Below are 18,722 nucleotides of genomic sequence, written 5' to 3' on the forward strand. Positions count from 1 at the left end.
TGCTTTTCAAATTGGGGTGGGGGTGGAGTGTGACAGGGAGTGTGTTGTGTGTATGTGGGGGGGAGAGACAGTGGGTTTTTGGGGGACTGAGAGCATGTCAGCATGCTGTCTTGTAAGTTCAGACAGCAGCAGACCCCCCCTTCCCCCTCCGCCTCTCTCTCTCACACACAGCATTCCACACTAATGGTTGCTTTGTCTCGGAGCAGGTAACCATGCCCGCTGTCAGAAACGGAGCTTTCAAAGGGCATATCCGCATTCCTACAGTGATTCAAAAACAATGAGAAGAGTGGCCACTTGACTTAAGGGGATTATGGGACGTTTCCAGAGGCTGATCAGAGCGCAGTAATGCAACACCTTGTCCACATTGGTGCCACGGCACTCCAGTGGGAGCACAGCAAACGTTATTCCACTTGCCAAGGTGGAGTACCAGCAGCGCTGTACCTGCAGAGTCAGAGTGCTCTACGTGCCTTGCCAGTGTGGACGGGTAGTGAGCTCGTGTGCCCAGGGCTCCTTTATTGCGCTGTAACTCGCAAGTGTAGCCAAGCCTTCAGTGTTCCCATTTCCTTGAGTTGCTGGTACCCATGTATGAACTGAAAAGTGTTAATGGATGCTTTTGGGTACTTAGCACATATACCAAGCTGTGAAAATATTGATACCCACTAGCATCCACTGGTATTGTGCCCACTGTAAATCCTTTGCTTCCCAAATAAGGAAACTGGTAGATCCTGAATCTGGGTCCTTTGTGTGCTGGGGAGAGAGGGATCTTCTGGATATCCAGATAGATTAACACATTAAATCAATAAGTTAAATTAAAATATGGCTCATACACTTGAAACTATTTCCCTAATAGTTATAATTTTCTCTGCCAGCATTTCCCAAATTTAGCAAACTAAGCCTTTCTCAAAAAAGGCTACATTTATTAGAAGTTTGAAACTACCATCATTTTTTATGTATCCGAGTGCAAAACCAGTCTGAATGTTTTTTTGGCAAGGGTTTGGAGTTTATTTTTAATGAGTAGGATAAACAATATTATTATCACATTCAGGTAACTAAAAAATAGCTACACAGATTTTCTTGATATTATTAAAAAAAATTCGGGAGTAAGAAAGCATGAGAAATCTCAGTCTAAATGTTATAATTTAGAGCAATAGGCTGATACATGCATATCTAAGCATCTATCTATGTTAATGCAAGCTAAGGCTATGATACCATGTTTTCTAGGCTAGCGTACTGTAAAAATTCAGGTGGCATCCCACAATATATAGTATAAGACTGTGACCAAGTTTTAAAGAGGAAATGGTCCTGAAGATTAGGTTCATGTTAAGGTACTCACATAACGATGCTCTTTTACAACAAGCAAATCAAAGGTAGTCCTTTTCAGTAGCTAACTGTGCTTTGCCTGTTGCTGCTTCTGCTTTCAGGAGTTAGAAAAGAATGGATGTAAATCACTAGATATGGAGAAATTCAAGCAGGTAGTGAAGAACTGTATGGCACCACATAGAACAGTAAGTGAGCAATTCTCTTAAAAAAGTTGTATAATAGAAAACCTTTTACGTTAAAGCCTAGCTCAGCTCTGGGCATAACCTTGAAATCTTGAATATATTTGATCCATGAGTTGTTGGATTGACTGGCTTCTTCCTGCAAACCCAAGAATGTTATACATCTGTACTAAAAGTTCAGAGCAAATGAGTGTTAAAGTTCCCATTCTGGACTTGAAACTGGGAGTTCTTCCGAGTAAACACTGCAGGATTGGACCCTTTAGGACAACTCTCTTAACAGATCTGAACAACATCTGGAACTTTTTCTTCTGTGTTCAGTCTTTGGATCTGAGGATTTGAAAAATTTAGATAAAACACAACAAATTTGGAGTATTCCAATGTGATTCACATTTGGAAACAAGCTAGGAAATCAAATAGAATTTTTTTAAAAATTTAAATAATGTAGCATTTGCAAAACCCGTTGTCCCTAGCTGGGGAGAGATGCACTATGAAAACTTAAAATCTTTTGATTATTCTTCATATACTGTACTTGTAATATATAACAATACTTTTAATATGCCTTTTTCCCGTAGAGTGATGAACAAATAGAAAAACTTTTCATGAAAATAGACTGTGCTGCAACGGGAAGAATTCAGTGGGTGAGTGAGTGTATGTGTGGGTGGTGGTTGTTTCGGGGGCTTTTTGCAGTTCGTGGATCAAAACTTTGTCAGTAAGGAAAGTGTGTCAGAATTGCAGATCCACAACTTCTGGAGACATAACTCAAGTGGGACTAAATGTTTATTTTATTCAACCTTTTTAAATCAGTGGTGGAAATTTAATTCAAAGGGAAGGGGCAAAATGTATAATTATAGTTTACAGAATATTTTGGAAAGAGAGAGAGTATTAAAATGAGATTTATTGTTTCAAATTGAAAATATTCCCCAGCATGCATCATTTTATCCTACTTTAGAGTATGACCTAGGAAGGGGTCCAAGTCTCATGGTTGAATTTTGACTTAAGTAAGCAAGAAGTTAGGAATATTATCCTGGAATCCTTTTCCAATCAAACTTACATAAATTCACAGCTCCAGCATCTTGTCAATGCTCTCTTTGTTCTGTACAGCACTAAGCATGCAACTTTTGCTCCAAAAAATAAAGTACCTGCATCTCATTATATTAATATAGAATGTCACATTGTTTCTTCCAGCTAGAAATAATGACTAGGTAGCTGGCCAATGAGGATTGCTGATATATTTTTTATCTTATAATAATAACAATATACTTGATAATTATTAATAAATATATTATTCGTATTATTATTATTATTATAAATAAAAAACTTGTAACCCTCAAGTTGTGAACTTAAGACATGGTTCAGCAAAGCATGTAAGGACAGGGGCCCTTGCTGGTCTGTGTAGCAGCATATTCCTATTGCATTTGCCTTTGTCCTCTCCCTCACATTCCTTCTATTTATTGCACCAACTTGTTCCATCTTGGTCATCTTAGATTACAATTTCATTGTGGCAGGTGCCTTGTTTTTCTGTATGTTTGTAAAATGCCTAGCACAAAAGGCCCCCAACTCTCACTGGTGCCTCTAGGCACCACCATAGTAACATATTCGCTGTCTTTCTATTATAACTATGAATCACCAGCTCTTTTCTGTACTAGGATGAGTTCTGCACATACATGCAGCTAGAATATGCAGAACAAGACGTGTCATCTGCCCGATTAAAGGAGCTGACATTCTCGCTTCCTGCTGTGATAGTAGAACGCTCTCCTGGAGAGCCTGTCCTGCGCATTTGTTCTCTGTTTGACAACACCTTAGTAATGACTCAAGAAGATGGAGTTATTTCCTTCTGGTCTCCACAACTAAAGCTGAAACGAAGCAAGATGGTTTTTGTATGTGCATTTTATTTTCTCAGTAACTGCTCAGGTTTCATGGAAATGCTAGAACGCTTGATTTCATTGACAATTAAATTGTTTATTTTAAGTACAACATTGTAAATCATGATTGATTCTGCTATATTACCAGCACGATAGGGAACTGCTCTTAAAATATAAGTTTTTATTATGCTCTCTTGTTCTATGGTGATTTAAAGCAGAAATGATTCTTTACATGCTGTTCGGAATAAAAGTTTGTAATGGCTGAATTTGCAGAGGTCCTGAGCACCCTCCTGGCTTTTCCTGAGGTGACCTGGGAAAAGTACATGTTAAATGCAGTTGAATTTAACTGAAATTACACAAGCAAGGTGGAGAAGGATCATACATGTGGGGCTGGAAGGGACCTCAAGAAGTCATCAAGTAAGCTCCCTGAGCTGAGGCAGGAGCAAGTATACCTAGACCATCCCTCTTCTGGTGGTTCTGGAATACTCCACAACCCTGCCCACAGGATAATAAACGGTAATAACATCACCAGAACAAACTTGTATTTGCTGAGCGTGTGATGCTGTTCACGAGTAACTTCTCAGAGGTATTAACCTTTTTTGAGTGCTGTAGGTCCTGATCCAGTGACAATGGCTATCAACTCTACCAGGGTTCAGTGGGACTTGAGTGCTCAGCACCCTGCAGGGTTGGACCTGTATATAATAATTTGACACCATATAACGTTTTGAGATTTGCTTCTGGGCTATATCCTGTAGGCAGCAGCTTTGTGTGTAAGAAATGGTTCCACTCAGAGGGACTTGGGAAATGAAACGAACTAAGGGCTGATCCCAAGAGATGCTGAGTGCCTCTTAATTCCCATTATATTCAGTGGGAAGTGTCCTGTGCTTTGCAGGATCTGGCTATAAAGGACATATACTCTTCCTAGTTAACCCATGCAACCCCCTTTCAGTGGGTTTGCAACAGTGTCACCAAGAACAGATTCAGCCCTCATCTGTGGTGTCTTGTCTTTTCATATGATGTAGGGATGACAACTAGCTCTCTCACTTTTTAGGAAAAATCTGTCAACAAAAAATCTAAGTGGGCGACAGATTTCACTGTTATGACACATTACAACAAACTCATCCTGGGAACTGGGTAAGTGCTGTTCTTTACCAGAATCAGAACTAAAATTGAATGTGGTATTATCAGCACTAATTATCTCTGGGGGCTGGGAACTTGCAGAATAACGCTACGTAAGTGAAACAGTTGGTGATGTGAGTTCCAAAAATGCTGTCACAGCTGGTGTTCTTGTGGACAGCCTCATGGTGGCTGAACTGCCCTCTCACACCCACAGAGAGTCTTTCCAGGTCAGTGTAGAGTGAGATTGGGAATGCAGAATAGGGAAGCGTGTGCTGACCATATTGTCATTAATTAATTCATTTATTAGGTTATTAATAATCATAACATAAAGCTGTGTATGCCCCTTTAAAGACATAAAACCTGTTCCTTGTCCTGAAGTGCCTGAATCTAAGTTATTGTACCAGTCCACACCCCCAGACCCTTAAATACCAGGTTCAGGATTTAATCCAGCCCAAACTGGTAATGAAATGACAAAAAGTTATTCCTATCTGATGGCTGCTCAGTGGCCTATGTGCAATGAGATTGGTGATCTCAATCCAAATTCCTATGAAAGGATGCCCCTACCTGAAAAATCACCACCACAGATTTCAAGCTTGTTACAGTCCTCTGCTAAGAGGCCAAGGATGGAGTGAACATGGAGATTGGTCCCTTAGAGGAGGTCTCTCAGGGTCAGGGATTAGGGCTTGGCTACACTTGCGAGTTAGAGCGCATTAAAGCAGCCCCTGGTGCCCTAGCTCACTCCCTGTCCACACTGGCAAGGTAGGTAGAGCACTCTGACTCTGAAGATTTCAATCTCCAGGACTGCTAGATAAACAACATCCTTAAATTAACTACACTTCACACCCATTAAAAAATATAATTTAAAAGACAAACTGTTTAAAAGAAAAGATTAACAGTGCCTCAAAGGGATGACTGAAATCTGCTGCTCATTTAAAATCTGTCTTGTTTTCTGACAGGGATCGTGAAATCCAGTTGTATGAGATGTCCAACTTCGAACCATACTGCCAGATCAGTGGTTTGGAAGCAATCCCTTTAAAACTTGACTATTGGTAAGCAATGTTCTATGTTCATGTTGTCAGTCCCAGGTCAACAGTATTTCATTGCACACTTTTAGACACAAGGTATTTATTTGTGATATCTGTCTGGTCTTGGTATCATCTCAGTGTTCAGTTTTTCTGTTTGTGTGGTATCTTGTGCTATTTCTTTTCAACATCCTGTCAGACATACAGTGTTTTGTTGTCAGTTCATCATTTTATCCCTATAGATGATGATCAGAGTTTTACTTTTCTACTTCAATTTGTACATTTTGGCTCTTATTAAGCAAGATAGTGGGACACTCATATGCTTAAAGTTAGGCAAGTGCTAAAGTACAGTGGTGCATCAGGGCTGTAACGGGAAGTGAATATCAGTCTTTGTAATGTGCATGTTGAAAAGCTATCACCAAAATATTGTGCACGGATAAATATGCAATGAGGGTGGGAGGTAGGAGATTACTCTGACTGGATATTGTGGTAGAAGTTGAGTAGTGTGGATGAAATGACCTCAGTGCTTCCTCGTGAAGTTCTATAGTAGTTACCGCGTATTGGAGATCATTAAGCAACTGGAAAGCCTCATTTTATTTCCTATAAAAACGTGTTTATTTCTCTTTGTTTCAAAATCTTACCAAAACACGCATCTGTCTCATGTTCATGTACACAGAATTCCTATGCAACCTTGGGCAAATTACCTGAGGTAGAATTTCAAAAGTACTGTAGTGATTTATGAGTCAGTCCATGGGGGGGGGCGCGGGGCGGTGGCGGTCCAGAGGTGCCACGGGTGCTGGGGAAGGTGGCCCAGGGGACTCCGCTGTTGCTGGGGCGGGAGGTTGTCAGGGCTATCAGGGGCTCCCTACCCAGCTCCATGTCTCTGCAGCTCCTAGGCGGTGGAGGAGTCAGGGGGCTCGGCACACTGCTCCTGCCACAAGCGCCAGCTGCCACAGCTCCCACTGGCCAGGAACTGCAGCCAATGGGAGCTGCGGGGGCAAGGCCTGCAGGCATGAGCAGTGTGCGGTGCAGAGCCCCCCTCATTCTCCCCCCGACCCCTTCGCCACCTAGGAGCTGCAGTGCTGTGGAAGGTGGGGAGCCCCCCACTCTGAGGTAAGCTCCCCCTGCCCCTAGCCCCCTCCCACACACCCAAACTGCTGCTGCTGGCCCAGGGGCTGCCCAAGTCGGGCAGCCCTTGGGCCAGCACCAGCAGCTGCAGAAGTCACTGAGGTCACAAAAAGCCACGGAATCCGTGACTTCTGTGACCTCCGTGACAGACTCGCAGCCTAACTCATAGGTCATGTTTTCTAGACCTGTAATCATTTATGTTGCTCTCCTCTGGACTTTCTCCAATTTGTCCACATCTTTCCTGAAATGTGGCACCCAGAACTGGGCACAGTACTCCAGTTGAGGCCTAATCAGCATGGAGTAGAACGGAAGAATTACTTCTCATGTTTTGCATACAATCCTCCTGTTAATACATCCCAGAATGATGTTTGCTTTTTTTTTTTTTTTTTTTTTTGCAGTAGTGTTGACTCTTGACTCTCATTTAGCTTGTGATCCACTGTGACTCCCAGATCCCTTTCTGCAGTGTTCCTTCCTTGGCAGTCATTTCCCATTTTGTATATGTGCAACTGATTGTTCCTTCCTAAGTAGAATACTTTGCATTTGTCCTTATTGAATTTCATCCTACTTACTTCAGACCATTTCTCTAGTTTGTCCAGATCATTTTGAATTTTAATCCTATCCCCCAAAGTATTTGCAACCCCTCCAAGCTTGATATCAACCACAGACCTCGTAAGTGTACTCTCTGTGTGATTTTCTAAATCATTGATGAAGATATTGAACAGAACTGGACATGTTGAGCCACTGTTTTTCTTCACTTAAAAAAAATCTCCCTGTGCACAGTCTGTGTTCTAGTTTATGGCATTAAACTCTGCATTTATGACATTAAATTCTGCATTACATTCCTGGTGCCAAATGCAACATGGAGTAAATGGGTCCCTGAACATGTCAAGGCCAAATTGAGCAGGGACATGAATGAGGGAGTGGCTTACACTTTGTGTCAAAGTAGTGAAGTAATTTTCACCAATTTGTCATTCTGTGGATGTGCAAAAACAGGGGTAACATAGAGAAGTATTCTATTTGTGTTCTCCTTCATCACTACCTCTATCTCTCTCATCACTGTAGTATCAGAGTGCCTTCTGGTAGTGCATAAACAACACAACTAACATCTGTCATGTGTGGTTTGTTCTCTCTCTGTGTGTTCATGGCAGAGAAAAGAAGCCAAAGATGTGTACCTTTCACTTGGAGCAGAAGGTAGTGAGGTTTGTGGTGGCCCTCAGTTCCTAGGGGAATTCATTATGCAGTGTTGGATCAGCCTCTAATAAGTTCTTGTCTCCTGCACAGACGAGCTTCACCTTTGTGACAGAAAATTCCATTATGCCTGAGGAGCAGAATTATTGATCATTGTCTTCATCCCAGAGCTTTATGTGATTTTTAGGTATCCTAGGCCATTGGGTTATCAGGAATCTCTGTCGCATGCATATTGCTCGCTGGTTTGATGATGTTCGTTGTGGTTTCACACTTAACAGGATAGGCTGCGTGAATGTCGTCATATTCCAACCTGTTATCAGCAATATGTAAGATAAAGCAGCCCTCTCTCTCCATTAACATTTACTTGCAGTTTGCACCATCCACAACACTGGTGGGGACCAAATTTGTCCCTGGTGTAAGTAGATAGACCTCCCATTGAGTTAAGGAGAACATTTATCCTTATACCAGGCCTGAATTTAGTCTTCACAGAATGCTACACCTGTGAACAGCGGCGGATTAGAGGTTTGTGGGGCCCTGGGCCAGAACAAGGTGGGGAGGAGTGCTAGGCAGGCAGAGCAGGTTGGGGTGCCCACTTTTCTGGGGTCCCCCCAGTTGGCTGGGGCACCTGGGCCCCGTTGGTCCAGTGGCTAATCCACCACTGGCTGTGAACATGGCATTTGTTTTGTCTAATGTATGTTTCACTCAGTCCGACTTTTATTTCTTTTAAACTGAAGTGTTTTGACTAGATTGCACTTATCCTTTTTTCCATCTTTTTTTAGTTGCACTGATCCTGATGAGTGCATGATTCTATATGGTGATGACCAGGTAGATTTTTTTGGTGTCTTTTTTAAAACAACAACAAAACAGTGGTTGATATAAGTAGGGCCCGTCATTTATTTAATTTTTCCAGGGAATTATCAGTGTTTATTACTACAACAAAAACAGGTGAAAATTGGTGGAAAAAACTATTAATAATTTTTCTGGATAAATATTGGGGTTTATTTTGGTGGATGGAAGGACGGGGGGAAAAGTATTCAGTAAATTAACGCTTTGATGAACGGAATTCAATGTGGCTTGCTGCGGAACTAAAACAGAACTTAAATACAATGCCACCTTTGACTTTAAGAAAACAATATATCTCTAATCCCCAAATAAAACTTTTCATTTGAATAAACAGTTTACGTTGTAGACTTAGACCCATTAGCCTATAAATATTTAAATTTAATAATTGGGCCACACCATTTGCAGTGCATACACTCAACTTCATCCTTTTCTCCTGTTTTTGTTTTTTTAAAACTTTCAAACACTTCCTGTGTTCTGAAAAAAGAAAAGGAGTACTTGTGGCACCTTAGAGACTAACCAATTTATTTGAGCATAAGCTTTCGTGAGCTACAGCTCACTTCATCGGATGCATACTGTGGAAAGTGTAGAAGATCTTTTTATACACACAAAGCATGAAAAAATACCTCCCCCCACCACACTCTCCTGCTGGTAATAGCTTATCTAAAGTGATCACTCTCCGTACAATGTGTATGATAATCAAGGTGGGCCATTTCCAGCACAAATCCAGGGTTTAACAAGAACGTCTGAGGAGGGGCGGGGGGGTAGGAAAAAACAAGGGGAAATAGGTTACCATGCATAATGACTTAGCCACTCCCAGTCTCTATTCAAGCCTAAGTTAATTGTATCCAATTTGCAAATGAATTCCAATTCAACAGTCTCTCGCTGGAGTCTGGTTTTGAAGTTTTTTTGTTGTAATATCGCAACTTTCATGTCTGTAATCGCGTGACCAGAGAGATTGAAGTGTTCTCCGACTGGTTTATGAATGTTATAATTCTTGACTTCTGATTTGTGTCCATTTATTCTTTTACGTAGAGACTGTCCAGTTTGACCAATGTACATAGAATCATAGAATATCAGGGTTGGAAGGGACCTCAGGAGGTCATCTAGTCCAACCCCCTGCTCAAAGCAGGACCAATCCCCTATTAAATCATCCCAGCCAGGGCTTTGTCAAGCCTGACCTTAAAAACTTCTAAGGAAGGAGATTCTACCACCTCCCTAGGTAACGCATTCCAGTGTTTCACCACCCTCCTAGTGAAAAAGTTTTTCCTAATATCCAACCTAAACCTTCCCCACTGCAACTTGAGACCATTACTCCTTGTCCTGTCCTCTTCTACCACTGAGAATAGTCTAGAACCATCCTCTCTGGAACCACCTCTCAGGTAGTTGAAAGCAGCTATCAAATCCCCCCTCATTCTTCTCTTCTGCAGACTAAACAATCCCAGTTCCCTCAGCCTCTCCTCATAAGTCATGTGTTCCAGACCCCTAATCATTTTTGTTGCCCTTCGCTGGACTCTCTTCAATTTATCCACATCCTTCTTGTAGTGTGGGGCCCAAAACTGGACACAGTACTGAGAGGCATTGCTGGCACATGATGGCATATATCACACTGGTAGATGTGCCCGTGAACGAGCCTCTGATAGTGTGGCTGATGTTATTAGGCCCTGTGATGGTGTCCCCTGAATAGATATGTGGGCACAGCTGGCAACGGGCTTTGTTGCAAGGATAGGTTCCTGGGTTAGTATTTTTGTTGTGTGGTGTGTGGTTGCTGGTGAGTATTTGCTTCAGGTTGGGGGCTGTCTGTAAGCAAGGATTGGCCTGTCTCCCAAGACCTTTGAGAGTGATAGGTCGTCCTTCAGGATAGGTTGTAGATCCTTGATAATGCGTTGGAAGGGTTTTAGTTGGGGGCTGAAGGTGACGGCTAGTGGTGTTCTGTTATTTTCTTTGTTAGGCCTGTCCTGTAGTAGGTGACTTCTGGGAACTCTTCTGGCTCTATCAATCTGTTTCTTCACTTCCGCAGGTGGGTATTGTAGTTGTAAGAATGCTTGATAGAGATCTTGTAGGTATTTGTCTCTGTCTGAGGGGTTGGAGCAAATGCGATTGTATCGCAGAGCTTGGCTGTAGACAATGGATCATGTGGTGTGGTCAGGATGAAAGCTGGAGGCATGTAGGTAGGAATAGCGGTCAGTAGGTTTCCGGTATAGGGTGGTGTTTATGTGACCATTGTTTATTAGCACTGTAGTGTCCAGGAAGTGGATCTCTTCTGTGGACTGGACCAGGCTGAGGTTGATGGTGGGATGGAAATTGTTGAAATCATGGTAGAATTCCTCAAGGGCTTCTTTTCCATGGGTCCAGATGATGAAGATGTCATCAATATAGCGCAAGTAGAGTAGGGGCGTTAGGGGACGAGAGCTGAGGAAGCGTTGTTCTAAGTCAGCCATAAAAATGTTGGCATACTGTGGGGCCATGCGGGTACCCATAGCAATGCCGCTGATTTGAAGGTATACATTGTCCCCAAATGTAAAATAGTTATGGGTAAGGACAAAGTCACAAAGTTCAGCCACCAGGTTAGCCGTTACATTATCGGGGATAGTGTTCTTGATGGCTTGTAGTCCGTCTTTGTGTGGAATGTTGGTGTAGAGGGCTTCTACATCCATAGTGGCTAGGATGGTGTTATCAGGAAGATCACCGATGGATTGTAGTTTCCTCAGGAAGTCAGTGGTGTCTCAAAGGTAGCTGGGAGTGCTGGTAGCGTAGGGCCTGAGGAGGCAGTCTACATAGCCAGACAGTCCTGCTGTCAGGGTGCCAATGCCTGAGATGATGGGGCTATGGATGTAGAAAACCTCTACACCCACATTCCACACACAGATGGACTACAAGCCATCAAGAACACTATGCCCAATAATGTCACGGCTAACCTGGTGGCTGAACTTTGTGACTTTGTCCTTACCCATAACTATTTTACATTTGGGGACAATGTATACCTTCAGATCAGCGGCACTGCTATGGGTACCCGCATGGCCCCACAGTATGCCAACATTTTTATGGCTGACTTAGAACAACGCTTCCTCAGCTCTCGTCCCCTAACGCCCCTACTCTACTTGTGCTATATTGCTGACATCTTCATCATCTGGACCCATGGAAAAGAAGCCCTTGCGGAATTCTACCATGATTTCAACAATTTCCATCCCACCACCAACCTCAGCCTGGTCCAGTCCACAGAAGAGATCCACTTCCTGGACACTACAGTGCTAATAAACGATGGTCACATAAACACCACCCTATACCGGAAACCTACTGACCGCTATTCCTACCTACATGCCTCCAGCTTTCACCCTGACTACACCACACGATCCATTGTCTACAGCCAAGCTCTGCGATACAACCTCATTTGCTCCAACCCCTCAGACAGAGACAAACACCTACAAGATCTCTATCAAGCATTCTTACAACTACAATACCCACCTGCGGAAGTGAAGAAACAGATTGATAGAGCCAGAAGAGTTCCCAGAAGTCACCTACTACAGGACAGGCCTAACAAAGAAAATAACAGAACGCCACTAGCCGTCACCTTCAGCCCCCAACTAAAACCCCTTCAATGCATTATCAAGGATCTACAACCTATCCTGAAGGATGACCCAACACTCTCACAAATCTTGGGAGACAGGCCAGTCCTTGCCTACAGACAGCCCCCCAACCTGAAGCAAATACTCACCAGCAACCACATACCACACAACAGAACCACTAACCCAGGAACCTATCCTTGCAACAAAGCCCGTTGCCAGCTGTGCCCACATATCTATTCAGGGGACACCATCACAGGGCCTAATAACATCAGCCACACTGTCAGAGGCTCGTTCACCTGCACATCCACCAATGTGATATATGCCATCATGTGCCAGCAATGCCCCTCTGCCATGTACATTGGTCAAACTGGATAGTCTCTACGTAAAAGAATAAATGGACACAAATCAGATGTCAAGAATTATAACATTCATAAACCAGTCGGAGAGCACTTCAATCTCTCTGGTCACGCAATTACAGACATGAAAGTTGCGATATTACAACAAAAAAACTTCAAAACCAGACTCCAGCGAGAGACTGTTGAATTGGAATTCATTTGCAAATTGGATACAATTAACTTAGGCTTGAATAGAGACTGGGAGTGGCTAAGTCATTATGCAAGGTAACCTATTTCCCCTTGTTTTTTCCTACCCCCCCGCCGCCTCCTCAGATGTTCTTGTTAAACCCTGGATTTGTGCTGGAAATGGCCCACCTTGATTATCATACACATTGTAAGGAGAGTGATCACTTTAGATAAGCTATCACCAGCAGGAGAGTGGGGTGGAGGGAGGTATTTTTTCATGCTTTGTGTGTATAAAAAGATCTTCTACACTTTCCACAGTATGCATCCGAAGAAGTGAGCTGTAGCTCACGAAAGCTTATGCTCAAATAAATTGGTTAGTCTCTAAGGTGCCACAAGTACTCCTTTTCTTTTTGCGAATACAGACTAACACGGCTGTTACTCTGAAACCTGTGTTCTGAAACATATTCTGATACAGATTTTCGTTTTCTTTCCATTTTAGTGTGTCAGATCTTTAAACCGTTATCTGCGAATAGTTTGAAATGTGTACATGATGGGCGTGAGATTCATCAGTATGTTCAAATTTGCATGCACTTCAGAGCTTGCATGCGTGCCTGTTTTCTTTATTGTTTTATCTTCTACACTAATACGTAGCCTTACTTCAACAGGCAGCTTTTGTATTAATGTATTAACAGACTAAGGTATTATCGTAATACATATATCTCATGCAATGTATTGTATTTTCCTAATAAAACAAGTTATTTTTTATATATTTGAATGATACAAAAGTAGAGAAAATCAGAAAAAACGAATAATACTTTCTGTAAAACCTGGGATTTTTTTTGGTAAAAATTGGTTTAATCTGAAAACAAAGGGGCTTAAATATAAGCCATGAACTCACGGGGCATCCCTTAGATCTTTGGGTAATCAGGGACCTGTCCTAGAAGTGTCTCCTGGCCAGTCTCCCTGATTATCCAATGGATGGGGTGTGTAAGGTACACCTTTTATACAGTAGGTTGCAGGACTGCTACTTGTAGGTCAGGCTTCTGTACCAGATACAGACTGACTACAGAGCTTCCTTCCCAGAGAGATATACCAGAGGTGTTCACTGTAAGATCCTTTAAAGCACTTCCTGGCTCTAGCTGTGACCAGCTCAGATAAAGTATGGCACCCCCTTGTGGCTGAAGCCCCCATATCAGAACCTCCCCCTCTCCCTAGTGCATCCTGCTTGCCGGAAGGCCCCACCAATCAACACATCGCCCTCCTTCCCCGCGCCTCCCGCCCACTGCAATCAGCTGTTTCACGGCATGCGGGAGGCTCTGGGCGGGAGGGGGAAGAAGCGAGGATGCGGCGTGCTTGGGGGAGGGGGCGGAACGGGATGGGAAGAGGCAGGTGGGGTGGAGTGGGGGAGGAGTCTCGGGCAGAGCTGGGGGTCGAGCACCCCCCGGCACATTGGAAAGTCGGCGCCTGTGTCCATATAGTTGCTGTTGGTGCATGGGATGAGGTATACCACATGTTGTGATAGGACCCAGGGATCCTGGAAGCTTGTGTCTCTCAAACAAAAGTTGGTCCAATAAAGGATATTACCTCACCCACCTTGTCTATACAACATTAATTATCCATCTGCTAAATATAGTCCAGAAATTCTTATTCTGGTAAATCTCCTCCCACTTACTTCAGGGGCTGAATAAGAACTACAGGATTTGGCCCTATCCGTTTAGATTTTTATAACAACTTTTTTTTTCTCTTTTCAGGGGTGTGTGAATATCTTGCTTTTGTCTTCTGTGGGGGAGCTCCTACGGTAAGGACTTTACATTGTAGATGTAATTTTAAAAACTGACAAAACTTCCCCCCCCAGTCAGAGGTTTCTGCGCGCCCTGTTGAGTAAGTTGCCCGGTGCTAGGGCAGGGTGCCTCTCCCTGACTCTGGCCCCAGGCAAGGATCAGGGCACTCTGAGTGCCATCCAGCCACTCTTCCAAATCATGCAGTGTTAACTTTGTTGACATTTAACTCAGATACCCAGTGATGAGGATGAACTATTTAATTCCTCATGGAGGAGAGGAAGAGTCACAGACTGCACAATTTACTGTGAGTGACCTCTCATTTTGCTGCCATAAGTGGGTGGCATTTAGGAGATGGCACTAATTATTTTTTGCCCAGAGTCATAAGGGAGCCAGGACCCAGGAGCCCAGTAGAGCCCATGGGCACATTCAAGCCATACTAAGGAGGAGCTCAGAAAGCCACAAGATCTACTCCAAGCAGTGTTTCATTTTGGCAATTCACATGGGCAGGGCTTGGAAGAGTATGGCTGCCTTTTTCCCTCCCCCAGTAAGACCCCTGCCCACTAGTGACTCCCAGCAAGTGGTCTGCCCTCCCCAATCCGCCAGGCCTCCCTGGATCCTTGCTAATATAGACTGTGGCGGGATGGTCACCCCGCCATGCCTCGAAGGGCTTAAAACAGCCTAAGAGAGGGCTGTAGCCGGAGGAAAGCTACGCTGATTGGCAGAAGTAGCCACAGGTGGGGCCACGCCCCAGTCAGGCCACAGCTGGCCCTATAAGAGGGCTGTTAGCCAGGAGCAGAGACAGCCACTTTCTCTAGCTACATGGAGAGAGAGGGACCTGGCTGCTTGGGAAGCTGAAGAGGGTACCTAAGGCAGAGCAGTGCTGGGGAAGGGCAGAGGGAGCTGGGGAGCTCCAGCCTAGCGGAGCTGCAGGCCGAGGTAAAGGCCCACAAAAGAGTAGTAAAGCTGCAGAGGAGCAGCCCAGACCTAAACAGCAGCAGCTGGTCTGATTCCCCCCTTGCCAATGATGAGTGGTACAGACTGCAGTCTGCCCCAGGGAGTGGGGGCTAGATGATGACTGAGAGTAGCCACTGAGGCAAGGGAGGGATTGGGGGTTCCCTGGGAGAGGAGACCCAGACTGAGGGGGTATTGCCAGGGGGCAGAACCCTTATCTAGAAAGGCACCAAGGTCTGGGAGGGGCATGGGGCCAGTTGCAGGCAAGACACTGACTGGCAGAGGGCACTCCTGGCTTAAAAGAGCTAATTCCCTGGACAACCAGCAGGAGGCGCCACAGCGGTGAGTTGTCGCCCTGTCACATAGACCCAGGCAGATCCCTTGCTGGCTTCTCCAGCAGCTACTCTTCTTTCCTCAGCAGGGTGTCTGCTGGAGCAGCCTACAATCAGAAATTGCTGGGGCAACTTTTCAGTATCCCAAAAGGCAAGATAAATAGCTACAATCTTTTAAAATAACAACCTTGGGTTGGGAGTTTAATGCCAGAGAAATAGTCCAGATTTTAGGAGTGTGAGGAAATATTTGCTTCCTAGCACTTAAGGATGATGGCTGCTGTTTCTCTTCTCTTCTTTGTCCCTGGATTTTTCAGAACGTGGAAGAAACTGCCAAAAGCTGAAAACCTGCCTAGTGTTAGCATTGAGAATGCTGTTCTTTCTCCAAATGTGACTTACATTCGTTGGAAAGTGCATGGAGACTGGGTTACACAGGTAAAAGAACCAAAATCTTTCTCACTCCAAAATAAATAAAATAGAAAGTTTTCCACAAATGAAATTGTCATGGGAATAGGTAAATAAGGTTTCAGCCACAGCATCTAGTCAGTCTACAGAAAAAAACTCTTATTTGTCAATTAGAATAGCACTGTCAGCAGTATGATAGGAAGAACAGGAAAATGGCACAAACTGTCAAACTTGATAGAATGAGGGCTTGACAATAGAGAATAAGGCATGAAATTCAGATTGAAAGTTGTGAAGCCCAAATTCAACACCTGTTTAGTTTTCAGTTGGACTTCAGTAGTGCTAGCTTTTAAAGTTAGGCAAGTGCATAAACTCCTTGCTGGGGCCTGAATAAGGAGAGATCTGAGTTTGGGATTACTGCACCCCCAGGATCCAAAGTCAGAAGCTAAAGGAGAGTGGGCATGGAACTAAAGAAATGCTCTCTATCTCTTCTAGCCCTGACTGCAAGGTGTACAAACTTTGAAGTTGTCACTGCCCCTGGACTGACTGTTGCCCATTCTTGACCTTTCAACAGTGTCATTTTGGGGGATAAAAAGGAAGTATTTGATAGCTCTCTGAAGCTATTCTGAGTTTTGGAATGTTAAAGATAGTCCTAGTGGCATATTTATACATTGTCTCACTAGCTGATCTGATGAGATAAATAGAGCCCTGCAAATCTGTGGATATCCGCTTTTTATCCATGGACCATCTTTGCAGATTGTGAACTGGATGTGGATACAAATTTTGTATCTGCTCAGGGCACTAGAGATAAAATGTATTTATTATAGCACCATACATTTTTTTTTAAAGCTATGCCCTCATATCTAGAAAGAATTTTAGCCCCATTGCACAGACCAAGCAACTGGGTCACTATTGCAGCCTTAGCACTGGAGTAACCTCTGCACAGCTTTACACCCCTTTCATATCTAGAGTAATGGCTTCCTCTTCCCCCAGCGTGCTTGTCATTGGATAAGTGTGGCTCAGACATCAGGTTCCCAAATCCTGAACCCTTGTGCAGCAGCACCACATTGGGCTAGATCCTGGAGGACCCTCCTTGACCTTGGAGGAAGGGTCAAGACTTGTTCTAAAATCAGCTTTATGGGTCGTGTTTTACGTTCTTGAAGGCCGATAACCAGTCTGGGGGTTACATGCCGTGGTACATGATGGGAGCTGAGTATTTTTTTTACTTTTCTAATGCTGCTGTTGCTGCTTTCTGCAAGCAGTGGGGGCCCCACCAAGCCGACTGTAGCTCAGATGAAGTAGCAGATTGTTTTCCATGTTCTGGTCCATCAGGGAAGAAGTAGGGAAGCCTCTGACTTCCGCAGAGAGTCCTGAAATGGAACTTAGAATCTGTATGTCATGCTTTTGGATACACAAAGGAGTGAGGTACACGCATTTTGCCCTTTTTACATGAGAAAAACAGCAGGAACGTGCTGGAATAAGAGCCACTGTAATGCACCCACTCAACCCACCCTTAGGCAAACAACTTTAAATGTTCTTATTATTCATCCTGCCTTCAGAAAGAAAAACATTATAAGAACAGAAACAAATGAAATAATCCCAGCAGATTATATTCTCTTCTAATCTGTATTGTGTATCATTCATATATAACAGTAATCTCTTGTTCTGTTCCTTTTAGCTGCACTACTATGATTCCATTAAAGCAGTGATTTCTACCTCCAACCATGAACCTACAGCTTTAGTAATAGGTAACCATTTTACTCCTATTAAGGCCTCTAGGAATTTCTTTCAATTTAATGTTTCTCTGGTTTACACTCCGTTCCATCTCCATGTCTGCAATCTTACTTTGCTGTCACCTAGTTGGCTTTATTTCTAGTAGTGCCACTGTGTGTAAGATTGTAATTGGTAATGGGAGAATCTCAAAGGGTTTTTCAGTCTTCTGATTTAGTTCAGCTAAACATCCTATCATTAGGAGGCTAGAATGACCTTCCACAAGGGCATATTGTGTCCTCAGAGCCAGCTGAGTCAGAAGTAAGGGCAATTTTTAAATGCCATCTGGGGCTGCATAGGAGACACACCAATCAGTGCATGTCCCAGCTGGCTTGGGCCCAATCCCTTTCCCTCACCAGCCCCACTCAGTTTGGGAGATGAACCAGCTGGCCATGGGCCTTCTGGCAGAAGGCAAGTCACAAGCCGCTTTCACTGCTGTATCCCTGCTCCCATGGATTTACAGTACCTCTGACAAGGGCCTGCATCAAGCCCAGTATGTTTGTCCAAACTATCTATTCTCTTGTTTCCATCACAATTATGTGGCTATTAGTGGAAACCTTACAAGAACAGGCTTTCTCCTGAGACTGCCAACTCTTTCATTCCTGTTCCAGGTGGATATACCATAAGACTAGTGTTTGCATGGTGTTTTACACACACTAATGTAGTGAGTAAAAACCTCCTTTTATCTACTGTATAAAAGCCAGTTGCTTGGGACAGGTTTACTACCCATCTCCTATTTCTCTG

At 43.7% G+C, this 18,722-nt stretch overlaps 1 protein-coding gene across 2 annotated transcripts in view; it reads left to right on the forward strand.

Annotated features, from left to right (window-relative positions):
* Window positions 1-18,722, forward strand: part of LOC140910415 (cilia- and flagella-associated protein 337) — a 75,175-nt gene that overhangs the window by 23,307 nt on the left and 33,146 nt on the right. For both annotated transcript variants that reach the window (XR_012158578.2, XM_073341210.2), the window contains exons 4-12: window positions 1,422-1,505; window positions 2,072-2,137; window positions 3,146-3,376; window positions 4,413-4,495; window positions 5,437-5,529; window positions 8,598-8,643; window positions 14,497-14,543; window positions 16,124-16,241; window positions 17,887-17,956. Coding sequence is in view for 1 of the 2 variants with exons in the window: in XM_073341210.2 (XP_073197311.1) it covers window positions 1,422-1,505; window positions 2,072-2,137; window positions 3,146-3,376; window positions 4,413-4,495; window positions 5,437-5,529; window positions 8,598-8,643; window positions 14,497-14,543; window positions 16,124-16,241; window positions 17,887-17,956 (838 nt within the window). In the remaining variant the exon portion in view is untranslated. The remainder of the gene's footprint in view (window positions 1-1,421; window positions 1,506-2,071; window positions 2,138-3,145; window positions 3,377-4,412; window positions 4,496-5,436; window positions 5,530-8,597; window positions 8,644-14,496; window positions 14,544-16,123; window positions 16,242-17,886; window positions 17,957-18,722) is intronic.

The sequence above is a fragment of the Lepidochelys kempii genome, chromosome 1 (assembly GCF_965140285.1).
Source record: "Lepidochelys kempii isolate rLepKem1 chromosome 1, rLepKem1.hap1, whole genome shotgun sequence".
In the NCBI taxonomy this organism is placed as follows: Eukaryota; Metazoa; Chordata; order Testudines; family Cheloniidae; genus Lepidochelys; species Lepidochelys kempii.